The sequence below is a fragment of the Theropithecus gelada genome, chromosome 12, assembly GCF_003255815.1.
Source record: "Theropithecus gelada isolate Dixy chromosome 12, Tgel_1.0, whole genome shotgun sequence".
Taxonomy (NCBI): Eukaryota; Metazoa; Chordata; class Mammalia; order Primates; family Cercopithecidae; genus Theropithecus; species Theropithecus gelada.
In genome coordinates, this window is record NC_037680.1 from 45,884,305 (window position 1) to 45,912,197 (window position 27,893).

General features: G+C 38.7%; 1 protein-coding gene across 2 annotated transcripts; it reads left to right on the top strand.

The window, feature by feature from the left end:
- The first annotated feature begins 61 nt into the window (after positions 1-61).
- On the top strand, positions 62-27,855 carry BBS5 (Bardet-Biedl syndrome 5). Of its 2 annotated transcripts, XM_025404009.1 has the most exons (12): positions 62-495; positions 3,110-3,192; positions 10,632-10,697; positions 11,372-11,421; positions 11,553-11,680; positions 15,791-15,926; positions 16,668-16,763; positions 21,037-21,099; positions 22,578-22,712; positions 26,312-26,395; positions 27,523-27,546; positions 27,701-27,855. In XM_025404009.1, the coding sequence occupies exons 1-12, from the start codon at positions 437-439 to the stop codon at positions 27,800-27,802; spliced, it is 1,026 nt and encodes a 341-aa protein (XP_025259794.1). In that variant the 5' UTR covers positions 62-436; the 3' UTR covers positions 27,803-27,855. The 2 variants fall into 2 exon arrangements, with proteins under 2 accessions (XP_025259794.1, XP_025259795.1); XM_025404010.1 differs by lacking the exon at positions 21,037-21,099 and having other exon boundaries at positions 27,701-27,851.
- The last annotated feature ends 38 nt before the right edge of the window (positions 27,856-27,893 follow it).

The following is a 27,893-nucleotide window of genomic DNA, read 5'->3' on the forward strand; positions in this document are numbered from 1 at the left end:
TATGTTGCTCAGGCTAGTCTCGAATTCCTGGTCTCAAGTGATCCTCCAGCCTCGGCCTCCGAAAGTGCGGGAATTACAGGCAAAAGCCACCATGCCCGGCTAAAAACTGAAATCTCTTGACGGCGAAGAGAAATAAGAAGAGGGGTATAATGGCTAAAGGATGTCTGTTTGGAGGCAAGGAAGGTCGCCCAGAGGTCAGGCACGCGCCCCTCGGTGGACACAGCTGGGCTTCTCAGAGACTCCTAAACCTGCCTCGCATCTCAAATCGGCTTAAGTATGCGAAAGAGCTGGGCAACGCGCGCGCACTCTCGGGGAAGCTTGAGTCTCAGCGCCCGCCGTAGACGTCGTGACAGAGGCGGCCCGTTGCCGTGGAGCCAGAGAGACGCGGCTGGGCCTCCACCGCTGTGGAGACGGCCCGCCGCGGGCCTTGTTCGCCATGTCGGTACTGGATGCGCTTTGGGAGGACCGGGATGTCCGCTTCGACCTGTCCTCGCAGTGAGTCTCCAAGATTCCCTAGGGGTCTGCAACCCTGTAGAGGGCGCCGCAGTGCGCGTTAGGGACCCGCGGGCGGAGTCTGCAGCTCCGCACCTCGCGGCCCTGGCGAGGGTGGGAGGCTTGCGCCGGTAGTCCGCGCCTGGAGAGACCCCAGGCTGTTTGGGCCACTGTGGCCCTCCCGAGGCGGGCGCCGCGGCAAGAGCGCATCTGGATTACACAGTTTTGGTCCCATACGACCTCCGGTCCCCCATCCTGGCCTGCGGGACGGATCAGGAATGTGAACCTGAGCACGATCGGGGCCACGCGGCGCTTGGCGTCCCGTATACACCCACGTGAGCTTGGGATTTCAATTTCGTGGAAGGAGCGTAGGTCAGGAGCTCAGGAAACTAGGGTTCTAAAACTAGATGTGTAATATCGACACACAGTGTGGGCCCTTGGACAGAGGTCTTCATCATTCAAGCTAGAGTCCTCATGTCTGTAAAATAAGGGAGGTGGGAGTAGGCAGTCTTCAAAAATTCCTAACCACGCAAACGTTATGTCCTTGGTAAGCTTTCACTAGTTATTCATATAAATTACCAACAAGAAGGAGCCTTCTTCTGCAGCCTGTTCTTGGAAATTATCATACTTTAAATAGAAGCCCTGTTTTTGGAAAGTATCGTAAAGAGAAAGTGGATAAAAACCTCCTGCCCCAAAATCCAGGGCGGGAAATGCCGGTTGGCATTTCTAATACTAAGTGTTGAGAAACGCTAAAGCTAAGATTCCTGGATTAATTACATGAAGCTTCTTAGCTACTTCTTATAGCTCCTTATCATGGACCTCCCCTCCTTAGATGGAATCATTCCTTAGAATGGACCTCACCTCCTAAGATGGAAAAATGAAATATTGATACATTTCCCAGATTAAGTAGAGGCTAGATATCTAATGCTAACATGTTAGGCCTTTTAAGAAGAAGAAAGAGAAAGGAATTCGTAAAATTACAGACTATAGTAACATATTGCGCACATTCTATGACATTTTTAGGTTCTTAATCCAAACAAAAGTCCGTTTCGTTAACATTAGTAAACATTTATCAGTGCTTACTATGTGCTAGTTACTGTGCCGATAGCTAGAGACAGAAAATAATGGGAAATGATACTCATATCCCCCCATTCTCATGCAGAAGATACATATAGACAACTACTATGATAAATGTGGTAAGTACCATTCTGAAAAAAAAAAAGAACGAAAAACTGAGACTCATAGAAACAGAACAATTTATTCTGCCTGGTGAAGTCCTTGAAGAATAAATATTCATACTATTTGAGCTGGTCCCTGAAGAATGGGCAGAGCCTTGTCAGGGTACACAGGAGGCGAGTATTCCAGAAAAGAAAAAAAGAATTAAGCGTTAGAAGCAGAGTCTTGGAGCTGTGACCTCATTGGCTAAAGGCAGGGTCTGCTGCAGAGAGAGGTTGGAGGTACAAATAGAGAGATAAATTAGCCAGATTGTGACATTTTTAGCGCAGGATTTTGGACTTAACAACTTCTAGGCAGCGGGAGGATATAGAAGGCTTTTAAGCAGGGAAATGATATGGTCATATCTGTATTTTCAATAGGTAATTGAGTTGGCTCTATGAAGAGTGTATTAGAAGGCTCTTTTAGATAGTTTGGTAGGTTTTTGGACACTGTCGAATCTATTCTATCAGTCAGCAAGCTGCTCTTGTTTCCTTTTGTCACCTGTATCTATTTATCTATTTGCCAAGTTCCGAAGATGCTTTTCATACAGCTTTTTTTTTTTTTTTTTTTCCCTGAGATGGAGTCTCCCTCTTGCCCAGACTGGAGTGCAGTGGCATAATCTTGGCTCACTGCAACCTCTGCCTCCTGGGTTCAAGCGATTCTCCTGCCTCAGCCTCCTGAGTAGCTGGGACTACAGGTGCCTGCCACCATACCTGGCTAATTTTTTTTTTTTTTTTTTTTTGTATTTTTAGTAGAGACAGGGTTTCACCATATTGGCCAGGCTGGTCTCAAACTCCTGACCTCATGATCCACCCGCCTCGGCCTCCCAAAGTGCTGGAATTAGAGGCATGAACCACCGCACCCAGCCCATACAGCTCGTCTTTAAACATTCCTTCCATAATTTTCTGATGTCCTTTCCTCTACTCAGAAACCTCTGAAGGTTCTCTCCTGTCCACAGGATAAGGCCTAAATCTATCAGACTGGCATTCTGAGTTCTCCATAGTCTGGTTCCTCCTTAGTTATCCAACAGTATTTCTCTCACTACCTCCCAATATGGTCCTTCTTTCCTAGCTTGACTAGCCTTCTCCCACCTTCTCCCATGTCCTTACCATTTCTTATTCCTGGTCTTTAATCAGGACTCTCTTTTCTTTTCCTTTTATTTTTCAAAATTCAACACCTCCTGCCAATCTGGCTTACTCCAGATGGCCCTGATCACTCCAGGCCCCACTGATCTGCAGGTTCTTGAAGTTCTTGAAGACCTTATTTCTAAATACGTGAACATTTGGCACAGTATTATTTATGCTGTTAGCTGTTTTATGTACATATGTCTCTTTTCTCCCTAAATAGATTGTAAGCAGCTATAGTTGTAGCCGTAAAATTCAAACCTTTATATTCACCTTAGGCAAATGAAAACAAGACCTGGAGAAGTCCTTATTGATTGTTTAGATTCAATTGAAGACACCAAAGGAAACAATGGAGATAGAGGTGAGTATGTTTTTAAATGTATTTTATATTCCTGGTTTAATTTACAAATGTTGAATCATATTAGCTAGAGAATATATGAAACAGCATCATTTGTCAGTGTAATTGTGAGAAGGGGAGAGTTAAATTCACATAAGACTTTTCTCAGATTTAAACAGAAGAAAGGATAGGTATTAAACATGTAGTTTGGTCATTCAGTAAGTCCTGGTTCTAACATTATGTTTATCCAACGTAACTGTTAAAACTCAAGTAGACCTGTTTGCAAGGGGCATTAGTTCTGACCATTGGATCTGTCTTTCCAAAAAAAGGATATGGGGTAGTGAAATATAAGTAGGTCATAGCTGTAGTACCTGGAGCCATGCTTCCTTTTTAAAAATTCAGGAGTAATGCACCATCAATCACCTCTGGTTGTCACCTAGACATGGATATGTGGGGAGCGAATTTAGTCCTGCGCTGTGAAATCTATTTGTAGGTCAAGTACTAGAAAATCCTGTGAGACTTCTCTGACTGTCACCGAGGACCAGCGCAGCTGGACCCTAGAGCCCCAAGGTTGGCACTTTTAAAAGTCCAGCCTGCCCATAGCAGCTGTCTGGAGCCAGTGACCAGTAGGTCTTGGAAGCATCATTACTTCCAAGGAAAAAAAATAGAAGATGTGGAATGGCAGCTTAATGTATCCAGCATATGTTTTAGGGGGAGAAGTTTAGGAGGGAGGGATGTAAACCTCTTATTAGAAAGGGGTAGGTGGGGAAATAGAGCAGACTTCATTCAGGAAAGGAGGAATCAATAAATCATAGAGAAGGAACGGTAACCCTTATTGGCAGAACATGCTTACTGTAGCCCTTTGAGTGGCTGCTTGCTTCCTGAGACTTTCTTCTGATCTGCCTGGGGTGGCATGTAGGCAGCAGGCCCTGTTGTAAGCCTTTCTTCTCTGAGGGTGGTTCCCCTCAGAGACCTTATTTTTAAATGCATGAACTTTTGGTACAGTATTATTTATGCTGCTGGCTTTTATGTACATATGTCTCGAACTCCTGACTTCAAGTGATCCACCTAAAGCCTCCCAAAGTGCTGAGATTACAGGCATGAGCCACTGCTCCCGGCTAATGTACATATGTCTCTTAATAGAGACATATTAGATAGTAAATATGTCCCTAATAGATGGTAAGCAGGTATAGTGGTAGGTATAAAATTCAGACTTTTATATTCATTTTAGGCAAATGAAAATAAGACCTGGAGATTTTATTGATTGTTTAGATTCAGTTGAAGACACCAAAGGAAATAATGGAGATAGAGGTGAGGGTGGTTCCCCTCAGAGAAGAAAGGCTTACAAAGGGGCCTGCTGCCTACTTGCCACCACCTACAGGCAGATCCTTTTAGTGATTAGGGCCCATCCTTAAAGTAATGCTTAGATCATACTTCTGAAATGCTTCCTGGTGTCTGTCAGGCTCAGATAAGAGTGGAATATGAAGATCTAGCAGCAAACAAGAAGTCTTAGTTTGTGCTTTTGAGGGTGGAATAATAATCCCAGCTATCAAGATGGCTGTATTTTGACGAAATCTGAATTAACTTGAGAAAGCCAAGAGAAAGTCTCATACAGATTGGCAGGAACTCTTAATAGAACATTTTTCGATTCTTCAGATACTCATTGAGTGCAGAATCCTGTACTAATACTTTAGAGTAGGAAGGGCAGAAAGCTTCTCTGACCAGAAATCTCCAGTGCCTGAAATTCTACTATTAATAAAAATAGGCCAACTACACTGGCTCTTGCCTGTAATTCCAGTACTTTGGGAGGCCAAGATGGGAGGACTACTTAAGGCTAGGAGTTAGAGACCAGCCTGGGCAACATAACAAGACCCTGTCTCTACAGAAAATAAAAAGAATTAGACAGGTGTGGTGGCGTGCACCTGTGGCCCCAGCTACTGGGGAGGCTGAGGTGGGAGGATCACTTGAGCCCAGAAGGTTGAGGCTGCAGTAAGCCATGTTCATGCCACTGCACTCCAACCTGGGTGACAGTGCAAGACCCTGTCTCAAAATAAAAGTGGAAATAACTGTGTGTGTGTGTGTGTGCGTGTGTGTGTGTGTGTGTACGTATGTGTGTGTGTGTGCACCAGACCTCAAAAACCTTTAGAAATTTTACAGGAGTACGCAGTGCTTCTGATCGTTAAGGAGTTAAAAAATGGAAGGGGAATCCTGCCTTCTAGCCATCTCCTTCCCCTCCCTTTCGCAGTTTGAAAATGACCAAGTTAAGACATTGCCAAGTTCAAGAGCCCCCTATGTTAAAACTGTATCCCAGAAGATTAGCACATTTAATCCATTTTCAACTGTTAGTACCCTGACTTGAAATTATCCGATTAGCTTTGCACACTGCCCATAGCTCATAGCCCAGTTATAGAGATAAAATGTTGCTTAGGTGTAAAATGGCATAAGGAAAACATAAACAATGTATCTATGATCAGAAAGTCAGTTATAGAAATGAGTTTATAAAGGATTAAAATTTTGTATTAGCTCTCCTCTTCACGGCTCTGTGCCCTATTCTCCTGGAGGCCCAGTCTCTGTGGCCCTGTGACCTGCAGGTATTGGGAGATCCACAGCTAAAACGCCAGGACCCCCTGGAAGCCTAGAAATGGTCTTCAGACAATCAGTAATAACAAACTCCTCCAAGCTAAAGGAGGATGTTCGAACTCGTCACAAAGAAGCTAAAAACATTGAAGAAATGTTCAACAAATGCCTAACTGTAATAGACCGTGTAAAGAAGAGCTTCAGTGACCTGATGGAGCTGAAAACCATGACACGAGAAATACGTGATGCATATATAAGCTAGGCTGGTTCAACATTCGCAAATCAATAAACATAATCCAGCATATAAACAGAACCAAAGACAAGAACCACATGATTATCTCAATAGATGCAGAAAAGGCTTTTGACAAAATTCAACAGCCCTTCGTGCTAAAAACGCTCAATAAATTTGGTATTGATGGAACGTACCTCAAAATAATAAGAGCTATTTATGACAAACCCACAGCCAGTATCATACTGAATGGGCAAAAACTGGAAAAATTCCCTTTGAAAACTGGCACAAGACAGGGATGCCCTCTCTCACCACTCCTATTCAACAAAGTGTTGGAAGTTCTGGCTAGGGCAATCAGGCAAGAGAAAGAAATCAAGGGTATTCAGTTAGGGAAAGAAGAAGTCAAATTGTCCCTCTTTGCAGATGACATGATTGTATATTTAGAAAACCCCATTGTCTCAGCCCAAAATCTCCTTAAGCTGATAAGCAACTTCAGCAAAGTCTCAGCATACAAAATTAATGTGCAAAAATCACAAGCATTCTTATACACCAGTAACAGACAAACAGAGAGCCAAATCATGAATGAACTTCCATTTACAATTGCTTCAAAGAGAATAAAATACCTAGGAATCCAACTTACAAGGGATGCAAAGGACCTCTTCAAGGAGAACTACAAACCACTGCTCAGTGAAATAAAAGAAGACACAAACAAATGGAAGAACATACCATGCTCATGGATAGGAAGAATCAATATCGTGAAAATGGCCATACTGCCCAAGGTAATTTATAGATTCAATGCCATCCCCATCAAGCTACCAATGAGTTTCTTCACAGAATTGGAAAAAACTGCTTTAAAGTTCATATGGAACCAAAAAAGAGCCCGCATCTCCAAGACAATCCTAAGTCAAAAGAACAAAGCTGGAGGCATCACGCTACCTGACTTCAAACTATACTACAAGGCTACAGTAACCAAAACAGCATGGTACTGGTACCAAAACAGAGATGTAGACCAATGGAACAGAACAGAGTCCTCAGAAATAATACCGCACATCTACAGCCATCTGATCTTTGACAAACCTGAGAAACACAAGAAATGGGGAAAGGATTCCCTATTTAATAAATGGTGCTGGGAAAATTGGCTAGCCATAAGTAGAAAGCTGAAACTGGATCCTTTCCTTACTCCTTATACGAAAATTAATTCAAGATGGATTAGAGACTTAAATGTTAGACCTAATACCATAAAAATCCTAGAGGAAAACCTAGGTAGTACCATTCAGGACATAGGCATGGGCAAAGACTTCATGTCTAAAACACCAAAAGCAACGGCAGCAAAAGCCAAAATTGACAAATGGGATCTAATTAAACTAAAGAGCTTCTGCACAGCAAAAGAAACTACCATCAGAGTGAACAGGCAACCTACAGAATGGGAGAAAATGTTTGCAATCTACTCATCTGACAAAGGGCTAATATCCAGAACCTACAAAGAACTCAAACAAATTTACAAGAAAAAAACAAACAACCCCATCAAAAAGTGGGCAAAGGATATGAACAGACATTTCTCAAAAGAAGACATTCATACAGCCAACAGACACATGAAAAAATGCTCATCATCACTGGCCATCAGAGAAATGCAAATCAAAACCACAATGAGATACCATCTCACACCAGTTAGAATGGCGATCATTAAAAAGTCAGGAAACAACAGGTGCTGGAGAGGATGTGGAGAAATAGGAACACTTTTACACTGTTAGTGGGATTGTAAACTAGTTCAACCATTATGGAAAACAGTATGGCGATTCCTCAAGGATCTAGAACTAGATGTACCATATAACCCAGCCATCCCATTACTGGGTATATACCCAAAGGATTATAAATCATGCTGCTATAAAGACACATGCACACGTATGTTTATTGTGGCACTATTCACAATAGCAAAGACTTGGAATCAACCCAAATGTCCATCAGTGACAGACTGGATTAAGAAAATGTGGCACATATACACCATAGAATACTATGCAGCCATAAAAAAGGATGAGTTTGTGTCCTTTGTAGGGACATGGATGCAGCTGGAAACCATCATTCTTAGCAAACTATCACAAGAACAGAAAACCAAACACCGCATGTTCTCACTCATAGGTGGGAACTGAACAATGAGATCACTTGGACTCGGGAAGGGGAACATCACACACCGGGGCCTATCATGGGGAGGGGGGAGGAGGCAGGGATTGCATTGGGAGTTATACCTGATGTAAAAGACGAGTTGATGGGTGCTGACGAGTTGATGGCTGCAGCACACCAACATGGCACAAGTATACATATGTAACAAACCTGCACGTTATGCACATGTACTCTAGAACTTAAAGTATAATAATAAAAAAAAGAAAAAAAGAAAAAAATATATTGTATTAAAAGGCTGTGTGAGAATAAAAGGGACAGCCATATTTCAGTGTTTGGGAGATTAGCAGAAACAGGGACAACTATATTTTGGTGTTAGGCAGGATAGAGAGGAAAGTCCATGTCTGGAACACTGGGTTTGGAGCTGTAGGCTGGGGTTCTTCAGAAGAAAAGAGGTAGCATTAAAAATCCTAGAGGTTGTAGGAGATATACCAAGAGCAAAGAAAAAGGCAAACAGAGGTGGTTGGTGGTTTTATATGGCAAACCCTTCCCACTCCAAAATTTCTCCTGGGACTGACATAAAAATGTAAAAGAATCCATAGATGTCCTGGGCCCATAGCACATTTGTAGAGATAAAATGTTGCCTAGGTAAAATGGCATAAGGAAAACTGGTGTATCTATATTAAAAAAAAAAAAAGTAAAAAATGAGTTTGCAAAGGATTATTTTTTAAATAGCTGTTATTTGGGGAATGTTTATTGACAGTCACTGTTCTGAATCTTTTATATAAATGTAATCTCATTTAACAATAATGAAAACAGTAAAACAAAAAATTTAAAGTAGATGCAGTCATATTTATTTTCAAATGAGGAAACTGAGGAATAGAGAGGTTAGTTTACTTTTCCAAGGTCACGTAGCTGGGTGATGAACCTAACTGCCTACATTGATTCCTAAACTGGTAGGGTCATTATTCTCTTCTCAAAAATTTTTAGTCCTGCCTAATTCCAATCCTAAACCTCACCCCCAACTCTACTGCCTCCATTCCTAATAGATCTAAGTCTGAACTTATTTGTCTAGCATTGAAGAACTTCTAGTATGTCCAAAAACAACTTTTATCACCTGTGCTGCTGTCTTCCATTTGTCCATCCAGGTCCAGCATTCCTCTCCACGCTTTTCCCCTTGCCCTGGAAAGATAACTGGTATAGAGTACATCTAAGGGTTCCTTGTACACTCTTGCTTCCAGTTGAAAGAGCCGTGGCAGAAGATCAAAAGGAGGCAGGAGTATGAGGTCTGGGTATTTATTGCCCTGGTTCCTTCCCAATGAAGGGCTAGCTGTGTTTTTCCTCTCAAAGCAGTCAGCTCCATAGGACTCTTGTTTCTTCCAGATTTCATGAACTGCTGCTCCTTCTTTTGCAAATAAACCTCAGTTATCCTAACTTGAGTGTGCCATCTGTTTTCCACTGGACCAATAACTGAAGGATACTATATACCTAGTCTTCTATGATCTTGTGTGAACTTTATAATCCAGCTATGCTGGGTTACTTATTGTTTGTCAAACATATTCTGTAATTTTCCACAATCTCCCTTGAGAATGTGTTCATCTTTTTTAGAGCCACATTTGCTATCCAGTTTCACTCAAGTATTCATACACACCTAGTTTCTCTGATTTTAGACATTGTAGAGGTTTTCAGAAATAGTATAATCTGGCTGGCTGTAGATTACTCATAAAAAGAATTTTATGATTGTAATTTGTTGGTGAAATAATGTGTTTAAACAAAGTGAGTCTTATTTCAGAATATCTCAAAGCTATGATAATATGCTAATTGTATTGTACATCTCTAATACACCTAGTATGCCATTCTCAAATTTATTGTTTTTTTCTTGGAGCATCAGTAAGGGATCACTATTGTACAGGACACATTTTGAGAAATGAAGTGTCTAACTTTGTATTTCAGTGTATGAACATCAGTCTGATGCTAAGATCAAAAAGTGTAAAACCTTAAATAGACTTCAGCCTGACCATAACTTCTTAGGAACAAAATAGTTTGCTCACAGCAAAATTATGTGTATAAATATATGGTTCATTTAAATGAGAACTGCTAAGAAAGTACTCATATAGCAAGGATTAGCGTGTGTGTGAGAGTTCTTTGAAAAGTGTGATTTCAGTGAATAGCTGTGTAATTATCCTATATTCATTCTCGGTTGTACACATATGACTTGCTGGGACCCAGAACAGCTTCTACCAAGACAAAAAAACTAGTACACAATTCTTTCCTCAGTCAGTTTGAGTTAGAGCAAAGCTATTGTCAGAGAACATCTGTATCCCTTATATAACTGTCAAATTTTGTTTCTCTGGGATTCTGAATCATATATTGTATACCTTATATAGGTTGGATATGCACAATATTTTCAGTTAATAAATATATGAAAAATATCTGAGTGTTGCTTCTGGTACTGGGCCAGAAGTTCCATAACCACCTCATTCAGTGCTGCAAAAATGAGTTCTTATTTAAGTTAACCTATTTTTTGTCTGTGTGCTTTTAGGTAGACTCTTGGTAACAAATTTAAGAATTCTCTGGCACTCTTTGGCATTATCAAGAGTCAATGTTTGTAAGTATCTTTGTTAGATAAGTCTGAAGAAAAAAAATCCTTTGTCAGGTGAATTTGCATGGTGCCTTTGATACCAAAGAAGTATGTAGAAATCTTAAGTTAATAAAAATACAAAACCTTCAGAAATCCTAGCCATCATAATGCAAACAAAATTATCCATTATTATTTTGGTTTGTCCATTTTGTGTCTTGGACATATGTGAGATTAGGCCTTTAACCTTGGTTCTTGTTTTTTGATTATTTTTGAGAACATGCTATCCCTTGTTTTGATTAATCCCAAAGGAAGAAGCTCTAATAAAAGTATAAGCTTTTCACTGTGTTAAATTTTGTTTCGCTTATTTTTTAAAAGTATTTTAGATTATCCAGCTAGACTTGCTCTTTTTTAGTAGTAGTGCTAAAACTTTCAGTAAAGAATGCTGCAGAGGCTTTAGGGATGAAGACTTCCTTTTTCCTGTGTTATATTTTTGTGTGTTCAAAGAGACAGAATTGACCCTCTAGTTTTTTTAATTATTTAAATTTATAGTTATTTCTGTAAAACTTTTAAAAGTTTATTTCTATATATGTTTAATTTTTTAAACTGTTAAAAGTTCTGTATATACCTATTTTTTTTTAGAAAAGTATTTTTTCTCAGTGTGCCGTATCATGCTCTTTACATTCTTTACTTTTGGATTTTAGCTGTCGGTTACAATTGCATATTGAATATTACAACAAGGACTGCTAACTCTGTAAGTCTAAAAAATCTTACTGAAATATATATATATTAAAGAAACTAGATATTTGAGGTCGATGTTTGTTTTCACTATAAAGGAGAAATTGCTCTTAAAATCTGAACTTTTAAATAAATTTGTCCTTACAGAAATTACGAGGCCAAACTGAAGCTCTTTATATACTAACAAAATGTAACAGTACTCGTTTTGAATTTATATTTACAAATTTGGTTCCTGGAAGCCCTAGACTTTTTACTTCTGTGATGGCAGTACACAGGTATAGTAATACTTTATGGATTATTGAATATTTTTAGTTTATGGTTTTAGACTGCAACAGTCCCCAACCTTTTTGGCACCAGGGACCAGTTTCATGGAAGACAGTTTTTCCACGGATTGGGTGAGGGTATAGTTTCGAGATGATTCAAGTGTATTACATTTATTGTACTTTATTTATATCATTATTATGTATTCACCATAATGTAGAATCAGTGGGAGCCCTAAGCTTGTTTTCCTGCAACTAGATGGTCCCATCTGGGGTGATGGGAGACAGTGACAGATCATCAGGCATTAGATTCTCATAAGGAGGGCACAGTCTAGATCCCTCGCATGTGCAGTTCACAGTAGGGTTCGCATTCCTATGAAAATCTAATGCCACAGCTGATCTGACAGGAGGCAGAGCTCAGCTTTCCTTGTTCACTCACCCCCTAACCACTCACCTCCTGTTGGTTCCTAACAGGCCACTGACCAGTACCCCTCTATCGGTGGCCCGGGGGTTCGGGACCCCTGTTGTAGAGAATAAAGCTTACAAGTGTGGTACTATCTTCCTCCAAGCTCTGTTGTAAACATCAGAAAGATATTGAGAAGAACATGTTTTATTATCATTTAATAAACACTTTGAAGGTATTTATAAAACACATAAAACTACTGAAGATTCATTAAAAACTTCTACCGGATTAAATTAGCTACCAAGGTAGGTAAAGTGAAATAAAGAATTCATTCAATATAGCTAAACAAGTTGCATAATTAATTACTTTAAAAGATTATTTTTCTAGTAGGTAGAAGGCATGTTTGAGTGTTTTCCCTGAAGAGTTTTATTGGTATTTTGGTTTGTTTTAGGTTAGTAGCCTTTTTTTTTTTTTAATAGAGGTAGTGTCCTGCTTTGTCACCCAGGCTGGAGTATAGTGGTGCAACCATAACTCACTGAAGCCTCAAACTCCTGAGCTCAAACGATCTTCCTGCCCTAGCCTCCTGAGTAGCTAGAACTACAGGTGTGCACCACCCTGTTCTGCCAGTTTTTTAAATGTTTTTCTAAAGCCGGACGTGGTGGCACATGCCCGTAATCCCACCACTTTGGGAGGCTCAGGTGGGTGGATCATTTGACTTCAGGAGTTCAAGACCAGCCTCACCAATGTGGTGAAACCCTGCCTCTACTAAAAATACAAAAAAATTAGCTGGGCATGGTGGTGCATGCCTGTAATCCCAGCTACTCAGGAGGCTGAGGCAGGAAAATCACTTGAACCAGGGAGATGGAGGTTGCCGTGAGTTGAGATCACTGCACTGCACTCCAGCCTAGGCAACAGAGCGAGACTCTGTCTCAAAAAAAGAAAAAAAAATTTTTTTTGTAGAGACCGGGTCTCACTTTGTTGTCTAGGCTGGTTTCCAACTCCTGGGCTCAAGTGATTCTCCTGCCTTGGCCTACCAGAGTGCTGGGATTACACATGTGAGCCACTTCACCCAGTCTGTTTTGTTTTTATATTTTTTCTTCTTGTTGTTTGCTAAATTATTTTTACTACCTCGGCTTTTTTTCTTTTTTAAACCAGCCCTAAGTGCTATGATTTTTTTTTTAAGCTTTGCTAAGATGACAGGATATACACACATATGTATGTGTATATATGTGTGTATATAATTGTGTATGTATGTGTATATATGTGTGTATTTGTTTAATTTGTATTTGCCAGTGAAGTTGACATTTTTCATATATTTTATGTATTTTTTGGCTTCTTATAAATTTCTTAATTATGCCCTTAGCTGTCATATATATTGCAAATATTATTTTTAGTTTCCTAGTTTATTTGATTTTTAATTTTATTGATGTTTTGATCTATATAATAGTTTAATTTTTAATTAAGATATAATTCACATAAAATTTTACATAAAATTTACAATTTTAAAGTACACAGTTTGATAGTTTTAGTATATTCACAGTACTGTTCAACTATTGCCAAGATCCAATTCCAGAATATTATCATCACTCCCAAAATATACCCCTTACCCATAGCAGTCATTCCCCATTCCCTCCCCTCCACAGCCCCTGACAACCTCTAATTTATTTTGTGTCTCTATAGATTTGCCTATTCTGGAAATTTCATTTACATGGAATCATATAACATGTGGCCTTTTATGTCTGACCTCTTTCACTTACACAGTGTGTTCAAGGTCCATCCATGTTGTAGCATGTATCAGTAATTCATTCCTTTTTGTAGCTAAAGAATATTCCATTGTATGGGCATACCACATTTTGTTTATCTGTTCATGAGTTGATGGACATTTGGGTTTTTTACTTTTTAGTAAAAATAAAATAATGTTACTATGAATAATGTTACTATGAACATTTGTGTATAAGTTTTGTGTCAACGTATGTTTTCAGTTCTCTTGGGCATATACCTAAACCTTAGCTCTTTATTTCACTTAAAGAAGTACTGTGAAATGAAAAGTTCTAAATGGAATATGAAGGGAACAGAAGCTGCTTGTCTTTAATAGTATTAAAAACACTATGTGCTTCTCCAAAAAAATAATTTATAGCATAAATAGTTTCCATTTCTTCCACTGGTTAAGTATTGATGATAACAGCACTAAAGAAAATTAAGATTTACAAGCAGAGTGCTAAAATTCTGCTCTTTCACAATTTATATATTAGAAGATTAATTAAAATAAAAATTAGAAGTTCAACATTGAATATATGAATCTGTTGTTATTAAGGCTAAGAAAACTTTACTTTTGTTAAATAGGTAACTTAGCCTGTTTATGTGAAATATTAAAATTAATCAAAAGTTAATCAGGGTTTCTGTATTTATTATCAATAGACATTGAAAAAATTATAGGGATTTAATTCTCTTTCTCTCCCTCCCCCTCTCCTTTTTCCTCCCTCTTTCTCCCCCTCTCTCTCCCCGTTCTTCTCTTCCTCCTTCCCCCTTCTCCCTTTAGGGTCCCTTTTGGAATCAGTACAGATTCATTCTAGTTTTCTGTATGGAGGTAGATATGAGCATGTTTTCAGGTTGCAGTGAGAAAAAGTAATTGTTTGGTTTTTGTTTTTGTTTTTGTTTTGAGACAGTGTCTCACTCTGTGGCCCAGGCTGGAGTGCAGTGGCGCAATCTCAGCTCACTGCAACATCTGCCTCCTGGTTTCAAGCAATTCTTCTGCCTCAGCCTCCCAAATATATGGGACTACAAGTGCGCACCACCACGCCTGGCTAATTTTTGTATTTTCAGTAGAGACAGGGTTTCACCATGTTGGCCAGGCTGTTCTCAAACTCTTTATTTCAAGTGATCTGCCCAGCTCGGCCTCCCCAAGTGCTAGGATTACAGGTATGAACCACTGTGCCTGGCTGAGAAAAAGTATTAATAATTGGATGCCTGTTTATGTCCTTTGAAAAACAAGGAAATGAAGAAAAGGTAGCATTTTGATAGAAAAAGCAATTTCCATATGTATTGAAAAATAGGGGCCAGGTGCGGTGGCTCATGCCTATAATCCCAGCATTTTGGGAGGCTGAGGTGGGCAGATCACGAGGTCAAGAGATCGAGACCATCCTAGCCAACATGGTGAAACCCCGTCTCTACTAAAAATACAAAAATTAGCCTGGCGTGGTGGCATGCACCTGTCGTCCCAGCTACTCGGGAGGCTGAGGCAGGAGAATCACTTGAACCTGGAAGGCAGAGGTTGCAGTGAGCCAAGATTGTACCACTGCACTCCAGCCTGATGACAGAGTGAGACTCCATCTCAAAAAAAAAAAAAAAAAAATTGGTTATTGAGATAAAATATGTAAATAATACACTAAAATGACAAATTCTACAAAAAACTGTAATTGCCAGACCTTATTAAAAAGAAAAATATAGCTGGGTGCAGTGGCACATGCCTATAGTCCTAGCTACTCTGGAAGCTGAGCCAGGAGTATCACTTGAGCCCAGGAGTTTGTGCCTGGCTTGGGCAAGGTATTGAGACTTTGTCTCTATAAAAACAATTTTTAAAAAATAAAAATATTAAATTTATCATAATTATTTGAGTAATGTTCATAAATATTAACAACTGTATATTTTAGTAAGTAAGTAAACATAACCCAAGAAAATCACATTTTCAGTTCAGATTGTCTTTTGTTTGTTCTTTTTCACAGAGCGTATGAAACTTCTAAAATGTATCGTGATTTTAAATTAAGAAGTGCACTAATTCAGAACAAGCAACTAAGACTGTTACCACAAGAACATGTATATGATAAAATAAATGGAGTATGGAATTTATCCAGTGATCAGGTACTGTGTAAAGAACTCGTGAACCTTTTGGGAGAGTGTTTTGGTAATCATTTTTCCATTCATCGTTGGATTTACGTAGTCAGTTCTAATTGTTAAAATTAGCATTATAGGAAAGCATATTATTTTTTGATAAGTACAAGTTAGGTTGACAATAACATCCCTATTTTCAATTCAGTACAATGAAATACCTGATAATCCTGGAATATCTCCTTAATTAATGAATCAAAAACTCCTGGTGCTATGCTAGGTGGTAAAATCTAACTGTGGAACAGAGTAACTCCACTCCTACCCTTATAAAGAATACAATCTAATGTGGATTGTTGGGGGCTGTTACGTATGTTTTGTTTCTCTCTCTTGCCACAACTCCTTTGCCTTAACCTGTCCAAGGTTTTGATTGATAATTTTAGTAAGGTCTAACATTTAGGCACTGTGCTAAGGGATTGATTTACATGGGATATTTAATCAGATCTCCATTTTACATTTGACAAAATACATCAAGAAGAAATTTCCCTGTGGTCAGACAGTTGGTAGGTACTAATGGTTTAATGATTAGGCAGCCTGACTCCAGAGTCCAGGCTGTCAGTCATCTAATTGTACTGCCATCGATGAATGATGAAGTCATTGATACTCAACTTTGGTATTTCTTGCTGCTGTAAAAATAAGTTATTCTGGTGATTAGAAAATTAAGAATAGGTATCCAAAAAAATGATCATTTCTGTATCTCATTGCTGTCTTTTACAGGGCAATTTAGGAACCTTTTTTATTACCAATGTGAGAATTGTATGGCATGCAAATATGAATGACAGTTTTAATGTCAGTATACCATATCTGCAAATTGTAAGTACATACATTTTGATGACCTTATTTTAACATAAAATAAATATTTTTGTTCAATAGTTAATTGGACTTTTAGGATTAGAGGAGTTCTCTCTTCCTTTTTTAAGTGGTAGCAGTTATTAGCTGAGGGCATATTTTAAAGATGTTGATAATTTACTATGAAATATTTCAATGTAGAAAAGATCCAATTGTACTATATTCCAGAGAAGCAGCACCATTATCAACTTGCTATTAGAAGAGAAATATACTGGATTCTAAAAATTTAAATAGTTATACAGAGTAAGGTGTCTTAGATTCCATCCAGAGGGCTTTAATTATTAAAGTTTTCTGTAACTTTTTCATGAGGCAGGTATGTGGTGCTTCCTTGGCATAGCTTTAGCACACTGATCCACAGTTTTTCTTGGCTCTCTTGTCACTTTCTGCTCTAAAGCTTTTAAAAGCCAGAAGGAATTTATTAATTCTGCAAATGAACTGCTTTCATTGTATTTAGATACAGAATGTAATACAAGCTGGATTCATACCACAGATTTAGTGAAAGGAATCAAGATCATTTTTTGTGATAATACTTTCAGCTTAAGTTCAGTTAAAACTGTTAAAATCAGGCCAGGCGCGGTGGCTCAAGCCTGTAATCCCAGCACTTTGGGAGGCCGAGACGGGCGGATCACGAGGTCAGGAGATCGAGACCATCCTGGCTAACACGGTGAAACCCCGTCTCTACTAAAAAATACAAAAACTAGCCGGGCGAGGTGGCAGGCGCCTGTAGTCCCAGCTACTCGGGAGGCTGAGGCAGGAGAATGGCGGGAACCCGGGAGGCGGAGCTTGCAGTGAGCTGAGATCAGGCCACTGCACTCCAGCCTGGGCAACAGAGCGAGACTCCGTCTCAAAAAAAAAAAAAAACTGTTAAAATCAGGCTGAGCTTGGCAGCTCATTCCTGTAATCTCAGTACTTTGAGAGGCTGAGGCGGGAGGATTGCTCGAGGTCAGGAGTTCGAGACCAGCATGAGCAACATAGCTAGACCCCTTCTCTATTTTTTTTAAAAAAACAAAACTATTAAAATTCAAAATGAGAACTGACTATATCTGAGACCAGTTTGTTTTGGGAGTAGGTAAAGATAGTTCTTTGTACTCTGCTGCTGCTATGACAAATAAGTGACTCAGTGAAACAAACTGTAAACTGCAATCCACTAAATAATTTCATTTTATATGAAGAAACTACTTACAGAATTCTAGAACAAATTAGATGGAACATAAAAATAGTTAATGAAAATCTCATGAGGTTATCCTGTGATAATTGCCCTTATTGTAGGATATATAGTCTTAAGACTAAAGAGTTTTATTAATATTTATTGAGTAGACAGAATGTATGTGATACCTGGAAAATACCATTTTTAAGAAAAGAATTCCTGGCCCATGAGAAGAATAATTCTTTACAAAATATTCCCAACCCTATCTTTGGCTAAATTATTTGATTTCTGAGTTTCTTTAAAATTTCTGATAATTCATTCATTTTTATGCCAAATTTTGAATACCTACTCTGTGCCAGGTGCTAGAGACACAATCATGAAAATCATGAACCAGTATACAGTTCCTGCCATCAAGGGGCTTTCAGTCTGATGGAGAAAAGCAACATATTAAACAGAAAGCCATAGAATCTCATAGGAAGAAAATTATTTCTTGCTATCAAAAGAAACATAAGAATTTATAATCAAGGCTGGGACAATGTAACAAAATCTACATAGGTATTTGACAAATTGGTGTTTGTATTGCTATTGCTTTTTTATATTGCATTAACGTGTTACAGCTTGCCTAACCTAACTTCTATTACACTGAATAATTACTGAGTAGTAAACAACCTTGTGCTTTCTGTTCTTTTTGTTATTTAAGAATAGAATTGCCAAATATGGCCTCTGGAATGAATTCAAGTGGCCCAAACAACTTGCAATCTGATATCATCACAGTCTGTCACTGCAGCAGACAGTCTAACTTCAGCTCTACACCTCAGCCATTACCCTGACCCTACTCCTATAGATATTTATATCAGCTTCTTGCCAGTTTCTGTCTTACCAGCCTGTGTCACCCACAGACACCTAGTTAGATTACTTATTGAAAGCCAGAATGCCAGTGTTCTGTGATTCTTTTTTTCTTTTTATAGACAGGGGTCTCACTCTGTTACCCAGGCTAGAGTATAGTGGCATGGTCTTGGCTCACTGCAACCGCCACCTCCCAGGTTCAGGTGATCCTCTCACCTCAGCCTCCCGAACAGCTGGGATCACAGGCGTGCACTGCCATACCTGGCTAATTTTTTTGTAATTTTTGTAGAGACGAGGTTTCACCATGTTTCCCAGGCTGGTCTCAAACTCCTGGACTTAAGCAGTCTGCCCACCTCAGCCTCCCAAAGTGCTGGGATTACAGGCATGAGCCACCGCCCCTAGCCAGTGTTCTGTGATTCTTAACTGGGATTGTATATACTCTTGGTGGGGTGTAAAGTAGCCCAGGTGAAAGGCCAGGTTTTCATAACAATTATCATCAAAGCCTTTCTTCTTTTTCTCAGTCTGTTTCTCAAAGTTACCTGTCTGTCTAGAAGCATGGCATCCCATCATCACCTGCCAGATTACCCTTCTCTGGGCTTTCGGTCTCCTGGTCATAGTGTTAGGTCCTCCATGGTTCTCCCGTACCCTGCCAGCAGGTACATTTTCTGTCACTTCTACAGGCCCTACCTGCCATTCTGCATCTACTCTCCCCTTCTCCCAGGCCACTGGTGTCACCGCCTATCTTCCGCTAACCAAGCTTAGTCCTCACATCACATTTACCAGTTGATGCTAATGACACTTTGATCTAGCCCAACCTTCCTTGATGTCTAGTGATAAATATTCAAACTTTTTTTTATTTTGTTTTTTTTTTTTTTTTTTTTTGAGACGGAGTCTCGCTCTGTGGCCCAGGCTGGAGTGCAGTGGCCGGATCTCAGCTCACTGCAAGCTCCGCCTCCTGGGTTTACGCCATTCTCCTGCCTCAGCCTCCCGAGTAGCTGGGACTACAGGTGCCCGCCACCTCGCCCGGCTAGTTTTTTGTATTTTTTTTAGTAGAGACGGGGTTTCACCGTGTTAGCCAGGATGGTCTCGATCTCCTGACCTCGTGATCCGCCCGTCTCGGCCTCCCAAAGTGCTGGGATTACAGGCTTGAGCCACCGCGCCCGGCCTCAAACTTTTTTTTAAAACTTAAATAGAATGGAGGTTCTTTTAAGAATGTAGCCACCTATGATGGAAGAAACAGAAGGCACATGTGACTTTAACAAACTAATCTAGCCTTAGGAGCTACAAAAGACACTGGCTTACCAAAACTGAAAGATTCCTAGCCTTTTGTTTAAAAGTTCAGACTGGGCACCGTGGCTTATGCCTATAACCCCAGCACTTCGGGAGACTGAGAAAGAAGGATTGCTTGGCCGGGTGCGGTGGCTCAAGCCTATAATCCCAGCACTTTGGGAGGCCAAGACGGGTGGATCACGAGGTCAGGAGATCGAGACCATCCTGGCTAACACAGTGAAACCTCGTCTCTACTAAAAAAATACAAAAAAAAACTAGCCGGGCGAGGTGGCGGGCAACTGTAGTCCCAGCTACTTGGGAGGCGGAGGCAGGAGAATGGCGTAAACCCGGGAGGCGGAGCTTGCAGTGAGCTGAGATCCGGCTACTGCACTCCAGCCTGGGCGACAGAGCAAGACTCCGTCTCAAAAAAAAAAAAAAAAAAAAAAAAAAGGATTGCTTGAAGCCAGGAGTTCCAGACCAGCCTGGGCAGTGTAGTGAGACCCCTATCTCTACAAAAAATTAAAAAGTAGCTGGGCATGGTGGCACATGCCTGTAGTCCTAGCTAATCAGGAGGCTGAGGTAGGAGGAGGATCCCTCAGCCCAGGAGTTTGAGGCTGTGGTATGCTATGATCACACCGTTGCACTCTGCCCTGGGTGGCTGAATGAGACCTAATTAATTTTATTGTCTCTAATTTTTAAAAATGTTCACTCCCTGGAAGTGAGAAATATTTGAGTCAGGGAATTTTGTGCCTATTTCAGAGATGTCTTTCTTGTGTTGCCTCTTAAAAGTTTGCCACCTATTTTCAGTCTTGTTTCTTTTATTTGATCTCTGCGGGAGCTTAATGAAGGAAGGAGGAGGATTCTGTTCTTTAGATTATGAAAAGTAAATACTGTGTAAAGTTTAAAAACTGAGTTAAAGAGTCACTATTCAATTAATAAAAACTTGCATGTTTTTCTTTTTCATTTTGTATCTAGCGTTCAATAAAGATTAGAGATTCAAAATTTGGTTTAGCTCTTGTCATAGAAAGCTCTCAGCAGGTAAGATCTTGTTTATTTTTATTAATCTTTGATTTTTAAAACTATGTGACAGTCTAGATTTTTAGTTTTATTTGTATAGTAATCAGTTTACATCTGAGAAGAATATTAGCTTTAATATGAAGTTATATATGAAGTGTTTGAAGTCATACAGAAATTGTCCCCAGAGGAAGAATCCTGCTTATGCTTTTTTGTTGGACAGACATGATCATTTGTGATCATCACTTATTAATGACAGAATCAAATCATTGTGCTGAGGGCTTTTCATGCATTATCTCAATCTTTACACAACCCTATGATACAGCTACTATTTCTCCTCCATTTTATAGTCAAGGAAACTGAGGCTTTGAGAAGTTAGGAACCTTACCCATGATCTCACAGCTAGTAAGTGATGGGGCTAAGCTGTGATCTCAAGTCTGACTGATTTACCAAGACTGTCTTTGAGAAACACAAACATATATTTGTGTACACACACGATTTGAGGTCTTACATTCTCACACACACATTATATGCTATTTATAACCTGCTGTGCTCCATTATGCCAGGTTTTTGCAGAAATGCATTTAAATAAAACATGCTGGTCTCATGGTAGTAGTTTTGACTGGCTAAAATTTTAAATACACTTTTTTAAAGTGATTTATAAAATTACTTATCTACCTTCTAAATTTAAACATAAATGTCTGCTTATTCCTTTCCCCTGGCCTACAGCTGCCATTTATTGAGTATTTACTCTGTTCCAAGAACTGTACCAAATGTCACATATATGTTTCTCTTATTTAATATGACAACTTGATAACCATTTTATGGTTAGAAAATTGAGGCTTAGAAAGGTTAAGGAAAGTTTCTAAGTATCCTACAGCTAGTGAATTAGTGGTAGAACCAGAATTTGAACATAAAAGCATGTGCTCTTAACCCAGAACATATACTCTCATCTATTACGGTATGCTACTTAGTTTTTTAACACTCCTCTCAAAACACTGTATCATGGCCCAGTTTCTTTCCTAATTCTTCAAGGAGATAGCCTCAGATGGCCCGTTTCCTTTCTTCTTTTCATGTAGTCTGTTCCTTTTCAAGGCCTAATTCAAGAAAAACATAGTTCCCTTGGCCTTCACAATCTACAGTGTATTTTTTAAATCTTGAAAGGTTACCTTTGATATTTCAGATGAACTTATATTTGGATATACTTCAAAATAAGCCTGCATTGGGGGAGGAGGGGTTCAGGTGAGAGCGAGGTTACAGATGAAACAGAGTTGGCCACGTGTTGCTGCTTCTTGAAGCTGGCTGATGGCTCCGTGGAGGCTCCCTTGTGCTCTTCTGTTTTTGTATATGTTTGAAATTTTTCGTAATAAAAAGTTTAATTGAAAAAAATGAACTTATGTATTATGCTCTAAAATAAGGACAATTTGAGCTATAATTTATCTTATACTATGAATACTGTTCTTCAGACTTGTTGGGTTTTTTATTATTATTTTATCTTGTAGAGTGGTGGATATGTTCTTGGCTTTAAAATAGATCCTGTAGAAAAACTACAAGAATCAGTTAAGGAAATCAATTCACTTCACAAAGTCTATTCTGCCAGTCCCATATTTGGAGTTGATTATGAGATGGAAGAAAAGGTAATTTGTTGAGTATGTGAAATAAAGTTTGCATTGCTTTTATGCAATCTATAAAATTCAGATGTAAATACTACTGTGCACATGTTGAACTGTGTTTAAAATGGTGAATATACAAATTCTGCCAAAGTGGGCACAGCTCCTGGATTATCACTAATTGGTACCTACCACCTGTCTTCTAGTTGGCTGCTTCATCATTCATTCCTGCCCTCGATACCTGCCCTTGAAGGTGGGCAGCCACCTAAGTAAATTTCCATGTGCAATGCTCCTCTGATACAGACAGACTTGAGTCTCTCACTCTGTCAGATTTTTATTTTACGTCAGCCCCCTGTGAGCATGGACAAACCTTACAGGCCTCATGAATACCATCTTCTTCCTTAGTACTCCACAATATAGCAACTCCAGGAGCAGGCTACATCAACACGGCCTGCATCCATTCCTGTTGATCCATACTTCTGCCATATCAGTTATGAAATATTTTGCATATCCTGCCCACATGTCTGCTCTTTGTCTTCTTCATGATTTCTTTCCCGGTTGCTGCTAGTATTCCCTGCTCTCCAGGTACATGAGCTCTCTTTTGGCTTCACTTGTCTCTCCAGCTGGGACCCTCATCATCCAGTCTATCAGTTGTGTCCTCACTACCCACTCCATTAGAGGTGTCCTTTGTTACTTATGTTACTGTCCACTCTATCACCAGTACTCTTGCTAGAGGCGCTAACTCTGATGTACTTGCTGTCCCCTCTATTGTTGGTGCCCCCCACTGTCTGCTCTATCACTGGGACAGTCACTGTCCAGTGTGTCAGAGGTGCCCTTGCCATTTGCTCCACTGCCATTGTCCTTGCTGTCCTCTCTGTCCTGGTCCCACCACTGATCACTCGACTGTAGACTCCCTTGCTGTCTGTTCTTTTACTGGCACCCTCATTATGCACCCTATTGTTGGTGCCCTTGCCGTTTACTTTATGATCGGTGCCCCTGCTGGGGCTTCTTCGCATGCTGAGCCATGTCACAGCCATTAGTTGTATCTCTCCTTCTGCTCTTGGACTACAGCATGTGACTTTAGTGAGGCCCTTGTTGCCTGGTAGTGCTCCTTGTACTTAATTTTTTCCCTCCCTGTCAAATTCTATATATTTGTCCTTCTAGCTAAAACTTGCATCTGGGTTTCTGACATTGTATTACATACACTATGTATTTCATCATCTGAACCATCCTTTCTTTTTCTTCCCAACATGCTCTTCTTTCAGCAGTCTCCCTTTCACTCTGCCTTCTCTGTATATTCCTTGGTAATATCACCTGCTTGTTCAGCTTCTTCAACTTGTACTTTTGTGGATGACTCTAGATCTTTCCTTCTGACCTTGACATATTCTTTCAGCTTATGGTTCCAAATACCCTTTAATATTTTCATATAGATGAGCATCCCAAATGACATTAGTGAAATTTCTTATTTCAGATTTATCTTAGTAATTTAAATAATTATGCAAGTCAATAAGATACACTAGGACTTGGATGAGCATCTCAAACTTGGCATACCTAAAACTGGCCTCCTCATCTTTTTCTCAAAAGCAGCAACCTGCTGATTTATTGAATTGTTTACTTATGTTTTTGGCACTGTCAAAGTCAGCTGCACTGAAAACTTTGAAGTATTCCTTCATTTTTCCCATTATCTTATTTTACACTTTCAGTTATACCGGTCTCTTCCCTGTTTCTAGCTATTATTCTTCTTTGTAAAATAATGTTGCAGAACAGGCATGGTCCTTAGAACCTGACTTTCAATCCCAGTTTCATCATTTATTTGTGATCCTAAGCAAATGTGAGCTTCAGTTTTCTCAGAATTGATATAGGGCTAGCCACGGTGGCTTAAGCTTATAATCCCAGCACTTTGGAGCAGCTGAGGGGGAGAATCACGTGAGGCCAGGAGTTTGAGACCAGCCTCAACATAATAAGACAACATAGTGACACCCTGTCTCTACTAAATTTTTTTAAATTTTAAAATTTTTTAAATTTTAAAATGATAATAAAATTTAAAATTTTTTAAATAATAAAAATTAAATTTTAATTTTAAATTTTAAAATTTTAAATTTAAAAAAAATTTTAATTTTAAATTTTAAAAATTAACCAGGTGTGGTGGTGGCCCGCCTGTAGTCTTAACTACTCAGGAGGCTGAGATGGGAGGATTGCTTGAGGTCCGGAGTTTAAGGCTACAGTGAGCTATGATCATGCCATTGCACTGCAGCAGTGACCTATCTCTTAAAGCAAGACCCTCTCTCTTAAAAAAATAAAAGAGAAAAACAGACATAATCTTTCTTAGAAAGTTATTGATCATGTCCATTAAATGCCTGGCACATGGGAGATGCTTGACAGGTTAGTTCCCCTACCCATTCTCTAAGTTTCGATTGTTCTCTTCTCCTGTTCTTTGACGCCAGTACATAATAGCAGCTAGCCATAATAGCTCACTGTCTCACCTCATGTGACTTCCTACTCAAATGCCATCTCTTCAGGATCTTCCCTGACTGTTCTTCTAAAACAGCAATTCCCATCACTTTATTCTGCTTGCTTACTTTCTCTCTCTCTCTCCTTCCTCCCTTCCTTTCAGAATTAATCAGTCTCCTCCACTATAAGTGATCTCCATGAAGTCAGTGGTTTTTGTCTGTTTAATGGCTATATCTCCAACAGTCAAAACGAGCACATAATAGTGAATATTCATAGTTGTTGGATGACTGTGTTAAACATCTGCTGTTTGTCATTCACTGGTCTAAGCACTTTATATGCACCATCACATTTAATCTTCCCAACGATACTGTGAGGTGTATTATTATTATCATTATCCCACAGTTAAGGAGACTGAGGCTCAGTTAATTTACTTGCACATAGTCACACAACTCTGAATGTGGTTGAAACACTAAGGCTATCCTCAGCTTTGTTATAACTGCTTTTTGTAGGTTGAATCATATGATAGTGTTGATATTTTATCATTTTGACATAAAAAATGGTAGTTTCTTATGGTTCAACATAATATGTAGTTATCGGTCATTGTGTTTTATCTTTTTCTCTACTCAGTAAATTATAAACCCTTTGTGTTTAACGGTAGGATTTTATAACCCTTGTTAGTACTGGCATAGTACCTAATAGAACAAAGGGGATATTCAAATATTTGAAAAATGAACAAATAAATATTAGTTGTACATTTTATTCTTTACCTTTAGAATATTCCATAAAAATATTAGTTCTTTTACTTTTCACAAATTCTATATAATGACTATTCTGAGGAAAATTGAACATTTGCTATTATGCAAAACTTAGTTTTTCTAAACAATGTGAAAGAAACTGAAAGTCAACTCAGAGTTTTTTCTTTAAAGATATCTGAGTATTAAGTATGTGTAAATTTCTCTCTCTAGTTCTTTTCATGATATTGACTTCAGATGTGAAAGCCTAGGTTTACTTGATTAGTTTTATTACTCAAGTTAGTTTTTTAATAAAACAACGTGAATTATACCATGATTTTTATAGACTTTAGTAGTTTGTAATTGTTATTTTAAAAGTATTTGCAGTTCTCATGGTACATTTAATATTGTCTCTGATGCATTTTAACGTCTGCTGATTTTCAGCCCCAGCCACTTGAAGCTCTGACAGTTGAACAAATTCAAGATGATGTAGAAATAGACTCTGATGATCACACGGATGCTTTTGTGGTGAGCATCACAAAGGAGAGCATTAAATTTCTTAAGGATTTTATCTCAGTCTTGTTTAATAAAATAATAGTGTAAGTGTGTGAAACACCATATAACTTGAGATTTTGATGGTATCTTATACCTGAGTTTGAAGATAATATTTTTAGTGAGGGATTTCTTTTGTGACAATAACTTTTAAATTACCAAAATCAGAAATACTTTGAAGCCAGGCACTGTGGCTTACACACGTGTAAGCCCAGCACTTTGGGAGGCCGAGGCAAGCAGATTGCTTGAGGATAGGAGTTCAAGAGCAGCCTGGCCAACATGGCAACATGGCAAAAATCCATTTCTATAACAAAAGAAAAAAAAGGAAATAAATACTTTGAAAACTTAGTTATTCAGAGGATTTTAGGATTTTAGATATGTAAAGTTTTTTCATACTGTGAATAGAACATGTTAAATATTGTTAATTAATTTAAAATCTATACTTTCATTAATTTTTATGAATGTTCATCTGTTATTTTATAGGGATCTTGTTTTGAAAAGGACATATATTTGAACAATAGCCTTCCTATTTCCAAATTGGTATCATTTAACTTATAGCCAAAATAATAGTGCTTTCTCCATTCTATGGCTATTAATCTGACTAGAATACCTGTCTGGTAAATACTTTGAAACAAAGGTGTGAAATTAGTATAAAATAATTATACTACTACCTCAAACTATATTCATTTGCTGACACATTGAAGTACTTGTTTTGTTTTGCCAGTATTATCTTCTAAACCAAATGTAGGGAAGAAATTGTGTAGCTTCTAAGTCGTTCTTTTTCTTTTCTTTTTTTCTGTTTTTTACCTGTTTCTTGCCATATGACGGTTAAGTCATTCTTTTTTATCTCCTTTCAAGTTAACAGTGCTAATCATACATTACAAAGCACATTTTTTACAACTTAAGATGTAACTCTTGTAAACATTAACAGAGTGAATTCTGCTACCAGCATTGTAGAGACAGATGAAAAAAACATTTCACAGTAACAGAATGTGAAATACATTTACTTATAAAATCATTCTGCAAATTAGTACCTTAGCCCACTGATCTATTAGAATATTATATGTCCAGTTTGTGAAATAGAATTTTCTTTGTCTTTATAGGCTTATTTTGCTGATGGCAATAAGGTAAGGACATTTATTTTACCTACAGTATATGAAAAAAGTTTCTAAATTCCAACATTTCGCATTCACAAACTTATGTGAAACCTATTTTTTTGTTTTTTTCCTCTTCCTTGCCCACCTTCTCTATTCCCATCTTATCCTCCTGTCTCCCAAAAAGCAACAAGATCGTGAACCAGTATTTTCAGAAGAACTGGGGCTTGCAATAGAGAAATTGAAGGATGGATTCACCCTACAGGGACTTTGGGAAGTAATGAGTTGATTGATCTTGAGTTGAGATGGATTTCTATTAAAGATATCTCTAGTTTAAAGATACTAGTCACCTGCCATAAGTCATGGAATAGTTTTTATAT

Bases quoted from the DNA above. Each gene is read 5' to 3' on its own strand.
- BBS5 (XM_025404009.1), top strand. From the start codon at position 437: ATGTCGGTACTGGATGCGCTTTGGGAGGACCGGGATGTCCGCTTCGAC. The intron at 3,193-10,631 runs GTGAGTATGTTT...GTGTGCTTTTAG, and splicing joins AGGAAACAATGGAGATAGAG to GTAGACTCTTGGTAACAAAT. The intron at 27,547-27,700 runs GTAAGGACATTT...TCTCCCAAAAAG, and splicing joins ATTTTGCTGATGGCAATAAG to CAACAAGATCGTGAACCAGT.